Genomic DNA, 12,356 nt, shown 5'->3' on the forward strand with positions numbered 1-12,356 from the left:
CCCTATAACTTGATATATAAACTATGCTAAGTGTCAACTCCTTTCTGTTGTTGTTGTTACTGGCAAGACTTACCATTTTATGCTACCTTTATGAATCTCAATTTGAGAAGGGAAATGGGCAATATTCTGAAATATTATAGGAAAATGTTGGTAGATTAGGTTCCAAACCAATTACTAAGGTGTCGGAGAGACCATCCGAAATTTCCCTGGATTGTTGGTGATATCAGTTCCTTGTTGAATGTCAGACAAAGTTTGTCGGGAAGTATTTGAATTCTGGCTCTGTCATTTACTAATAGAATATATTTCATCAAGTGCCTTAAACTTTTTTTTAAGTCTTCACTGGAAGATATATTTCTAGTTATTGAGATTGAGAGAGAGAGAGAGAGAGAGAGAGAGAGAGAGAGAGAAGCAATGATGTGAGAGAAAAACATCGATCAGTTGCCTCCAGTACATTCCCCAACCTGAGATCAAACCCACAACCTAAGTATGTGCCCTGACCAGGAATGGAACCTGCAACCTTTTGTTATAAGGGATGATGCTCCAACCAACTGAGCCACCTGGCTAGGGCAAGTGCCTTAAATTTTAATAAGATATTTTTGGATTTCAAAAACAGAAGTGATTGACTCTCTTGAAAAATTACTGAAAAGATTAGACCTAATGTATCTACAATTGTCTGACTTAACTGATTATAGCAAGTTGGAGATCTAATAAGGATGAATTTTTTCTTTATTTTCCAGATGAGTATGCCATCGTTTTTTACAATGTCAACAGTGTTTCAGTTTCCCTTTGAGAAAACAAAGCACAGGAAAAGGTAAGGAAATTGAATATGTCATAAACCATTGAAAACACATCTGGTAAGCAAATGAAAACCTAAAGATAGAACAATGAGGTCTCTGGTATTTATGGAGGTTTGGATGTTAGATGAGTATTCTCATAGTCATTAAGATTTTATTAATTTCTTTAAAATAGCTTGAAAGAATGTATAGCTATGTATATGCCTTTTACAAATCTCTCATTTAAAAAAAAAATCTCATTTTTTGTTTTATAAGTTGATAGGTCATTATATATGCATGCACATATATTTATACATAGTCATGTATATGTTAAATGTGTATGTGAGTGTATTTGTGTGTGTATATAGGTATGTTTGTATGTTTATATATTTATTTATATTTACATATGTTTTTAAATCCCAGGTGGAAAGCTATTCGCTTTGAACAAACTTATCCTTCTGAATCAACCTAAAAGAAAACCATTCATAGTCTGTAACCTGTTATGACTTCTCCGATTTTATTTCCTTATTACCCATTAAATGCTGTGATTTCACATTTGAGTCTATGACTTTCTTTTCTTTCAGTACTTTATTCATAATTTCCATCCTAAAAAACACAGGACTTCATTTGGTAGCAAACTATATAGTATTGTCAATACTAAATTCAAGTTTTTAGACATTATGACATACAGAAAATATGGAATCCCCAACATCCGGAGAAAGTCAGAGTTGATGAGGAGTAGAGAAAGAGACTAAATTGAAGAGAATTTCATGTGAGTTCAAGAAAACAAAAATAAAAACCAAAACACAACAAAAACACACAGAAATGTTTCAGTAAAAGATTATCAAAAATGAGGGGGGAATTGCTTAGAGAGTCACAAATTGACTGGCGGATGGACTGAGTGAATTTATGTTCATGTTTGAGAAGGTAATCCAAGGGCATTTTATCATAATAAAATTATTTTTATTTTTTCTGAGCTTATCACTTACGACTGAAAAGTGATACTCAAAGTCTGTCCTTTGCTTAACCTAACACTACTATCAATGTAATGAATTCAGATTGAGAAAAGTGAGCAGGAAGAAACTGGAGAAAATAGAAATGGGAATGAAAACAATTTCACTTGGGGATGCTTGATGAAGAGTGATCCTTCAGGTCCTTCTTGGGTCAGCCATCAAGGGGCTAATTGGATATGTAGGAATCATTAACACTATAGTAGCAGAGTTTAAAGCCTTTGAAGGAAAACCCAAAACAACCTATCCATTGCTGTGGGATAGTGGAGCAAGGCATAAGCCTAAACACTAAGTGGGGTGAGGAGGCAGGGGCGGGGAGGGATCTCTGGATCAACCACCTCCTCACATCCTAATGCCATTTGCCTTTGGCGGATATGGTTTCCCTTCCTGGGACTATGCTACTAACCCCCAGTGCTTCCTTTTTACTTCAGCCCCACTGTATCGTTCTGTAGTCTTTTCTTGAAACATCTTGCTTTTCCTTGGAAGCTGTCAACAGAAAAAACAAAAAGTTGTTCTCAGTCTTATGCTTTATGGGAAGATTGGGAACCCAGAGGTGCCCCATTGCTTCCATCCAAAACCTTGGCCAGATCTTACATAAGGATCTTGCCTTTCATTCACAAGGGACTGGGTTTTGTCTCTTCACAAGCTGGTGTTTTTGTGAATTGTTTTCTTTTTTTCTCCTGAGGCCTTTGCTCTTCACCAAGAATGTGGACAGCTCCCTTCACAGGCTATAGTCTTCCTATCAACAAGATCCACTGACTTCTGCAAACTTTAAGACTCTATCCAAATATATCCAGGTCATGGAGTTATTTAAATCCTTCATAAGTTTTATTTCTGTTGGTGGGAAGAAGAGCTGCTTGAGAACCTTGAGTTCTTAGCTTTGAATTACTTAATAATATCTAAAGAGCCATTCTAGCACTAGCTGGTTTGCCTCAGCGGATAGAGCATTAGCCTGTGGACCAAAGGGTACCTGATTTGATTCTGTTCAAGGGCATGTACCTCAGTTGCAGGCTCCTCCCTGGCCCTGGTCCTGATCGGGGCTTGTGCAGGAGGCAACCAATCGATGTGTTTCTCTCACATCAATGTTTCTCTCTGTCTTTCCCTCTTTCTTCCACTCTCTCTAAAAAATCAATGGAAAGCCAAACCGGATTGGCTCAGTGGATAGAGCGTCAGCCTGCGGACTGAAAGGTCCCAGGTTCGATTCCGGTCAAGGGCATGTAACTTGGTTGCGGGCACATCCCCAGTAGGAGGTGTGCAAGAGGCAGCTGATCGATGTTTCTCTCTCATCGATGTTTCTGACTATCTATCCCTCTTCCTTCCTCTCTGTAAAAAATCAATAAAATATATTTTTAAAAAAATCAATGGAAAAATATCCTCAGGTGAGGATTAACAATAAAATAAATACAAAGCCATACTAAAATACCAGCTTTATATAAAAAGTGACTATTTACACTGGCGTGTTTCTGACACCTTTCTAGAAAAAAAGTCTGTTGCTCAGGTACACCTAAGAGAAAGAAAAGTTTGCTTAGGCCGCCTTTTATAACTTTGCAGAACCTCTGGGTCACATTCACAGTTTCCAGAAGAGACTTTGAGACCTCAGGCCACGAGATTAAGTAGTTTGGCAGCAAAGTCGCAACTGGGGCCAACTCCATGCTATTTTTGCCAGCAAAGATAATGGGCTGACAAAGTTGTGTTGCTTTAATATGTGAGGCAAAAGTTTCTCCTATGGCATAGTGAGGGGGTCTACAGGTGACCTTGTCAACCAGACAGTTTTCCCCTTCCAACTGCCCTGCTGACATTGGAGCCAAAGAACAATCATTCCTTGGGACTCTATCAAGTACTTCCTGTTTCCATCCTTCAAAATGGTCGTTTGTGAGAAAGTTGTATGGAATTCAGAGCATTTTCCCCATTAAAATACGTCACAGTGGGGGTTAGCTTTTAAGCCCAAACACACTAACTGCTTTAACTTACACTGCAATGTTCTAATGGTAGAAGTGAACTACTACTTATAACTATGTTTGCTTTTCAATAGACAAGAAAATAATTTGTAAATCCCAAATTGGGTTGTCAAGAGCTCTGACATTGTAGTGCTGGCCCTGTGACTTCACCTGCACCCTCACTGTCAGCCCAATAGAGGAAGAGCTCTCAAGTCCAGGCAGAGATTTCTGGCGTGTGAATGGGGAAAGCAGAGATGGGAAGAGAGGCCTGGGGGAATGAGGACAATCTGAACGCTGGGCAACAATGATAAAACTCCCTGTTTTATTTTTCTACTCATCTTTCCCTCACTGAGGCTTTAGGAGTGTGTTTAAAGTGTACTCTATACATCGGGGACTGCTGGTATTTGGAAGATTCATTCATTTTAGCATCCTATTCTCAGCCTTTAAGCTGCATCAAGAAATTGCTCATCTATATTTTTATTAAGCCTTAAAACTTTTCTTGTGTGCAAATGGTGTCAACATTTTTCTAGAGCTGTACAAAAACAATAAACCTATACTCACATCAACAAGGCGATGAATCACTATTGACAAAATATTTTTATATTTCTCAAGCTTAAATTAGAGTGTTCATCAAATAAAGGTCATTTTTCTTAAAGAATAATATAAGTTAATTGGCTTTATATTCTAGATGTTAAATTAATTAAGAAACAATAAATATATGTTACATGGGTTGTTATATCCAAATGAATTATCATTTTCTTTGTAAACAAAAAAATATAAGGATAGCTATAAAAAGCAAAGTTAATCTTTTGAATAATAGAAAGATTATCTTCAAACTGATTTTTTTAAACCCTGTGATAAATTTTCTTTGTTTCCTTAAAGAACTATATAAGATGAAGCTTTGGGATATAAGTGATGTTCCCTGGACTATGAAGAAGGGATTTTAGATATGTATTTACATGAATAGTTCTTTTTTAAAAGAAAAGAGAAGTGTCTACTCAGTCCTTTGCTAATTTTTTAATTGGATTGTTTGTCTTCCTGCTGTTGTGTTGTATAAGTTCTTTATATATTCTGGAAATTAACCCATTATCACACAATGAAATATTACGTGGCCATAAAAAAGAAGAAAATGCTACCTTTTGCGACAGCATGGATGAACCTGGAGAGTATTATGCTAAGTGAAATAAGCAAATCAGAGAAAGACAAATACCATATGATCTCACTTGTATGTGAAATCTAATGAACACAATAAACTGATAAACAAAATAGAAACAGAGTCATGGATCCATGGAACAACAGACTGAAAACCACCAGAGGAGGGAAGGCGGGCACTGGATAAAAGAAGGTGAGGAGATTAGCCAAAAAACATACATGCATAACCCACAGACACAGACAACAGTGTGGTGATGGCCAGAGGGAAGGAGGGGGAGGGGCTCAGTGGAGTTGAGCCAAGGCGAGAAGTGGGGAAGACAGGGAGGGAATAAGGACATCTGTAATAGTGTCAACAATAAAAATAAAGTAAAAAATAAAAAAATATATGAAAAGGAAAAAGAAATCAAGAATATTGATTGATTTCATCAAATTATGTAATTTATTTTGTTTTTTCTTAAAAATATTTAAAGTACTGATTAATAACCAGAGCCAGTGTAGCCTCAAAGCACTATCTTTGAAGTTCTTAGGAAATTTGAAAAAGTAGATAAAAGAACACGGATAGTTGTGGAAATTGTCTGGAATTGATTTTTTTATACGGGAAGTAGTTAATATGTTACAAAAATAAATGGTTAGCAGTGTACTTTCACTGCCCATCAGGTAAAATAAAAAACAGCGATTCGGGAACAAGAGCAGAGTTCAAGGGATCAAGGGCTCAGACTCTCATTTCCTTTTCCTCTCCACACCATGAAGGGAAGTCAGCTGCCCAGTCCAGTCTTGATTCTGCTCTTTCTGTTCCTTCCCAGAGATGCTTCAGCTACTTCAAAACCGTAAGCGACATTTCCAGAAAAGTTTATTGTCCTCCTCTTTCCCATTGTGTTATCTGCTTCTTGATGTCTATCTTTTTATTTATTTTCTGATTCCCTGTGAAATAATCTATTGTCCAAAGGGCTTGGAAGAATTAGTTATTAAGTTGTTGTTGCATTTCACTTACATGTGGAATCTAATGAGCAAAATAAACAAACAAAATAGAAAGAGACTCATAGATACAGAGAACAGACTGACAGCTGCCAGAAGAAATGAGGATTGGGGGGCTGGATGAAAAGGTGAATAGATTAAGAAAAAAAAAATCTCATAGACACAGACAACAGTAAGGTGATTTCCAGAGAATAAAGGAGGAGAAGAGGTAGAAGAGGGTAAAGGGAGCATAAACGGTGATGAAAGAACACTTGACTTGGGGTAGTGAGCACATAATACAATATACAAATGGTGTGTTACAGAATTGTACACTTGTAACCTATATAATTTTATTAACCAATGTCAGCCAACCCAATAAATACAATAAAAAATTTTTAAAGTTGTTATTGTTCACATGGAAAGAAGCATACTCCAATTCTAGAAAACTCAGACATAGGGCAGTGACATTTATGAAACATTCACCAAATCTATATATATAAAAAGCCAGCGACCATAACGGCCATAACTACCATAACGACTGGTCGCTATGACACCCACTGTGGCCACCGAACTGGCTGGATCAGGGAGTGGGGCCCGTCAGCCAACCTCGCGCCCCTGACCCCACCAGCCTGCCACTGATCAGACTCTCCCACCTGGATCAAGAGCAGGGCCAGCCAAATGCCCCCTCCTCCCCCCCAGCCAGCCCGGCCCCGATCAGCCTGCCCCACCATGATTGGCCCGCAGCCCCTCCCCCGGGCCAGCCCACCCCTGATGGCACCCCACACCCCAATAGGGGGCGGGGCTGGGTGGCCAACCTCCTGTAGCTCCTCCCCCTGGCTGCCCCACTCCTGATCACCCCTCCACCCAAATAGGGGGTGGGCCCAGCCGGCCAACCTCCTGCAGCCCCTCCCCCACCCGGCCCCTTCCCAGATCAGCACCCCCACCCCAATCAGGGGCAGGGTCAGCCGGCCAACCACCATGGCCCTTCCCCTAGGCCACCGGCCCCTGATTGGCACCCCTCACCCTATTCAGGGGCAGGGCCGGACAACCCACTGCTCACAGCTCCTCCCCATGGCTGGCCCCACCCCTAATAGGCCCCCCAACCTCAATCAGAGCCAGGGCCCGCCAGCCAATCACCCGCAGCCCCTTCTCCCAGCCAGCCCAGCCTTGATCAGGCCCCAGTCGAGTCAGGCTGGCTGGCCAACCTCCGCTCATCTACTCCTCCCAACAGGCCCAGCCCCAATCTGCCCCAATTGGGGCTGGGCCAGCCAGAATTCATGCAATGGGCCTCTAGTCTATCTATATAAAAGCCTAAGTGACCATCGCAACTGAATGGACGACTGAACAGGCTGCATGGGGCAACCAGGCCGGCAGGGGATTTAGTGAGGGGTGACCAAATGACTGAGCAGCAGGCTGCATGGGGCAACCAGGCCAGCAGGGGAGGCAGTTGGGGACAACCAGGGCAGCAGGGCGGGGGGGCAGTTGGGGGCAATCAGGCTGGCAGGCAGAGGTAGTTAGGGGTGATCAGATTGGCAGGGGAGGAGGCAGTTAGGGGTGATCAGGCAGGCAGGCAGGTGAGTGGTTAGGTGACAGCGATCCAGGATTGTGAGACTGGCAGTCGGACATCCCCCGAGGGGTCCCGGTTTGGAGAGGGTGCAGACTGGGCTGAGGAGACCCTCCCCCGGCCCCATGCACAAATTTCATGCACCAGGCCTCTAGTAAAAATATAAAATTCTAAAATAAAAAAGTAAAAATTAAAGAATATAGATTTCTACAGCATTCATAAAATATAAAGAACATAGAATTCTGAACACACATACACACACATATAAAAGGTAAATTCTTTACTGGCTCATGAAAGAGAGTTGGTGCACAGAATGAAATGCAGTGCAAAACCAGAAGAAGGTATCACAGGATTCTGTGAGAATATGTACAAAGGAAACTTAAACTCCTTATGGGACCTGTCACCAAAGTCTGCACAGAGAAAATTGCTTTCAAGGTTAGTCTTACAAAAAAAATAGAAATTTTCCAGATAGACAAGGACACTGTTGAAGGAGAAAAGGCATGGGCAAGCAGAGCTTTGTAAAGTGAAGAGTGTTTGGGTGCTTATAATTGATAAGCAAATAGCCACAAGAGAGAGAGAGATTTGTCTTCTGGGTGTAGGTGGAAATGTGTTTGGTGACTAGGCTAGCATGGCAAGGCTTTTCTTTCATCACCAGAGAATGAAAGAGAGAAAAGAGGTAACGTTGCTTCTAAAACAGTAGTAAAAAGCATTTCAACTCCTGCCTGTGTGTTAAATGGTATCTTTTTAGTATTTCCTGGAACAATGACATTTTGTGATTTCTTCCATATGAAACACAAGATTACTTAAAGACAGGTTCTTAATGCTTTCAGTGATGATTATTTGATTAATCACATGTTGTTGTTGCTAAAGAAAATAAAAATATTTTTCAGCTTTATTGAGAAACAATTGACAAAAAATTATAGTATCCAGTGTGATGATTTGATCTATGTATATATTGTGAAAGGATTTCCCTCATTGAGTTAATTAACACATCCATTTCTTAGAGATTTACTCTTTTTTGTGTGAGATCATTAAGTACTTCTCTCTTAGCAAGTTTCAGTTATACAATAGAGTGTTATCAACTATAGTCACTTTGTTATATATTAGATCCTCAGGCCTAAATCATCTTATAACTGAAACTGTGTACCCTTTTACCAACATCTCTCTATTCCCCCCAATCTCACCCCTGACAACCACTTTTCTATTCTCTGTTTCTATGAATTTGATTTCTTTTTTTTTTTTTTTTTTAGATTCCACATATAAGTGATACCATGCAGTATTATCTTTCTCGGTCTGGCTTATTTCACTTAGCATCGTGTCCATCCATGTTATTGCAAATGGCAGGATATTCTTCTTTTTATAAGGCTGACTGCTATTTCATTATATATAATGACATTTTCTTCATCTATTCTTAAAGTTGAAAATTATTTCTATCCAAATTACATAATAACTCATGGAATACTTATCCAGTTTATGAACAGGTTTAGAAATATTACAAGGGTGAATATTTTTATAAGAGAAGAATATTAATGTGTAGTTAGTTGAGTTGAGGAGTTTCTAAGATCTTTTAGGTTGGCTTTTGAAGAATACAATCCTTTACACTCCTGACAAAATCTGGCTTTGTTATGATTGGTGACAATAACAAAGATGATCTAGGAAACAGCCACAATAATGATTTCTTTTGAATCTCTCCATGGTTGATCCAGATTCTTCTTCTCTACAGGCAGTACCTGGTGGTGGTCCCATCACAGCTGTACACGGGGGTTCCTGAGAAGGCCTGTGTCATGCTCAATCACCTGAATGAGACAGTGACACTTAATGTAATTCTGGAGTATGGAACGCACAGCAAGGCCCTCCTTACAGACCTGGTGGCAGAGAAGGACTCCTTTTACTGCAGCCCCTTCATTGTCAGTATCACTCTTTGGAATAAGGGATATTGTTAATGAAAGCACGTATTAGTTGATGCCTTGCGTTCTGACCCCCAACAATAAAAGAGCATAATGAAGAAAAAACAAGAAGTGCAGAGTAAATTTCAAATTAGATTATAAACATGACATTTCTATTTAATGTGCTTAGATAATATTTACAAACAGATCTAATGCAATATATGAAAGCTAACATAGTTATAGGAAAGATTTTGTTTGTTCTTAAACTTCTAAGACCGTGTTCATGCCATCACAGATATAAACACTAAGATTCATAAAGTTAAGTGACTTATCTACGATCTCACAGATGGCTAAGGGTTAATGTATTGTCCTAGTAAACTTCTATTATTTAAGATGTTAAATATTTAGTTAATCACACTGGCCTACTACAAATGATAGCATATAATTGCTGTGAAAATTCAGCCATGTTATTTCCTTCACTATCATTACTGGTTGAAGTTTGTTTTATTTCAGTGACATTTTCGCTTTAATTAAATCATTGAGTTGTTAGTGTCATGTTACACAAACATAATAATCTATAAAACAGAGGAAATAACCCTTGACCATATCCCCTACTAGTTCTCATGAGACTCACCAGAAAAATTACAATATCATAAAGGCTGAGACATTCAGAAGTGGGTCAGTCTGGGCAGATTCTTCAACTCATATTTCTGTTTTGCAGATTCCAGAGTTGCCAACTTCCTCAGCATTCATTACTGTGCAGGTGAAAGGGCCAACCCAGGAGTTCATAAAGAGGAAGCCAATGCACATATTAAAAGTAGAGAGCCTTGTCTTTGTCCAGACAGACAAACCCATCTACAAACCTGGACAAACAGGTATAAGGAAACAAATGAGCAAGGCAACTTTAAGGGGCAGTGTTGTGGGGGACTCTTTATTACTTTATTCTGCTGTCATGGAAGTCCTGTCATGTTGTAATCTGTATTACCACTCTGGATTCCCATTGGAGTGTTTCATGGGGGGAAAAAATCTCTCTTTCAGTGAAATTCCGCATTGTCTCTGTGGATGTCAATTTTCACCCTTTGAATGAAATGGTGAGTCTCATAACGATGGGTGAGGTTGGGAGAAACAGGCAAAAAGTTAAAGCCTGTTCTTGTGGGGAACCTGAGACCAATATGAGATACTTAAATCTACCACAGAAAGATTTCATAAGGGTACCACTGCTGGAGAATAAAGAAATCAGTTCATCAATTACATTCTTAAGGTAAATTAAATGATGTTTAAATGATCTTCTTAAATATACCCATTATTTTTATTGAACAAAGAAAAACTAACTGCATTTGAATTCTGTCTTAGAAAAAAAGATAATTTCTTAAGATAAATATCATCTGCAAAATAAACTTACTATTCAGACCTTTTTAAACCTAAGTGTAAATTTCCTCAATTGTACATCCTACATAATAAAAGCTCAGTGACAAAATGGCAGAATGACCAGAATGAATGCAGCTCTTCGCCCCAGCCAGCCCACCCCCAAACGGGCCTCCCACCCCAATCAGGGGTGAGGCTGGTGGGCAAACCACCCTCGGCCCCTTGTCCCGACCGGCTCTGCCCCTGTAGGCCCCCCACCCTGATCGGGGTGCAGTCCCCATTTGGGCAGGCCAGCTGGACCCCACAGGTGCACAAATTCATGCACTGGTACTCTAGTTATTTCATAAAGGGAAAGGCATAGTTTCTTAGGCTTCATAAAAAATGTATGTCCCAAACTAAATGTATTAAGTGCTGTGAACCAAACTGAGGCAAAATTCCTTGATTGGATAAGAAATATACAGACTCACTGACCCAGATACTCTATCAATGCTGATATTATGGTTTTCTCTTTCTAAACTCTATCTCACACTCATATTATTATTTCTTTTCAGTTCCCGGCAGTTTATATTGAGGTAGGTAATATACCGTGTGTCTTATTTGGGATGAGAACTTACTACAAGTTGTATTAAATTGCCTCTCTCCACCTCCTCATTCCCCACTAGCATTTCATCAAAGCTAAGTAAATACTGTTTTTCTAGTTTATCTTAAATCTTTTGGAGAGTGGATGAGATGTAAATGGAAGAACAAAATTCCCTGTGATGATGCAATTTAGTGACTCTTCTAGTATTTCTACCCACAATAAATATGCCTAATCCCAAAAAGATGTATTGTAATCTATAATATTTTGTTGCTGGTAAATGTGTTGCCCTTTTCTCAATCTAGAATTCTTAGAAAACTTTACTAATACTTTTGGTGCCAATTTATCAAGCATCTATTATCCAACTCTCAATGTCACCTTCCCCAATGTCTCCCTACTCAAAAGTATATATTTTAATTGTTTCTATGAATTCATGATGTTTTTATCTATAGAATCCCAAGAGGAATCGAATTTTCCAATGGCAAAATCTCAGATTGCAAGGGGGACTCAGCCAGCTCTCTTTCCCACTCTCAGAGGAGCCCACTCTGGGTGCCTACAAGGTCCTGGTGCAGAAGGAGTCAGGGGGGAAAATAGAGCACTCCTTTGAGGTGAATGAATATGGTAAGAATTCTGCACATATCAAAGATATTTACAACATTAGAGTATTTAAGATTGGCTACTTTATGCACATAGATGACAAACAAAAATCTAGCATATAATAGTTGAAAATTAACACGCTTTTTTATTTACTTAAATATTTGCTAAGCACTTTCATGCATTATCTCAATTAAACTTCACAACAGCCTATGGGGACAATACTATTTTATAAGTGAGTATATCAATTATCTCCATATCAGTTCTAGAAAAGTTAATAATTTACCAAAATCCACAGATCCAATAAGAGGCAAGAGAGATTTTAATAGGTTCATTTGACCCTATTCAAACTTATACTGTTAATCAAAACATTAGGTTACCTATATGCATCTGTTGATCTATATCTTATAACTAAAGGTATTTCCTATGATTATCTCCTGGCTGTCTATAAACTATACCTCCACTAAATTATAATAATCAGACATTGAAGCCATCTTATTCGTTATCAGTTATGTAGATTTTTTAATGTAAATTAAATATATAC

At 39.0% G+C, this 12,356-nt stretch overlaps 1 protein-coding gene across 1 annotated transcript in view; it reads left to right on the forward strand.

Annotated features, from left to right (window-relative positions):
- LOC308244314 (uncharacterized protein) overlaps positions 1-12,356 on the forward strand; it is a gene marked incomplete at its 5' end in the record, with an annotated part of 97,145 nt that overhangs the window by 42,584 nt on the left and 42,205 nt on the right. The window contains 8 exons of the mRNA XM_080660250.1: positions 738-778; positions 1,832-1,964; positions 5,546-5,699; positions 9,114-9,297; positions 9,998-10,151; positions 10,315-10,367; positions 11,193-11,213; positions 11,671-11,839. Of these exons, the coding sequence (XP_080516376.1) occupies positions 738-778; positions 1,832-1,964; positions 5,546-5,699; positions 9,114-9,297; positions 9,998-10,151; positions 10,315-10,367; positions 11,193-11,213; positions 11,671-11,839 (909 nt within the window). The remainder of the gene's footprint in view (positions 1-737; positions 779-1,831; positions 1,965-5,545; positions 5,700-9,113; positions 9,298-9,997; positions 10,152-10,314; positions 10,368-11,192; positions 11,214-11,670; positions 11,840-12,356) is intronic.

The sequence above is a fragment of the Plecotus auritus genome (genome assembly GCF_963455305.1).
Source record: "Plecotus auritus genome assembly, chromosome: 3".
Classification (NCBI taxonomy): Eukaryota; Metazoa; Chordata; class Mammalia; order Chiroptera; family Vespertilionidae; genus Plecotus; species Plecotus auritus.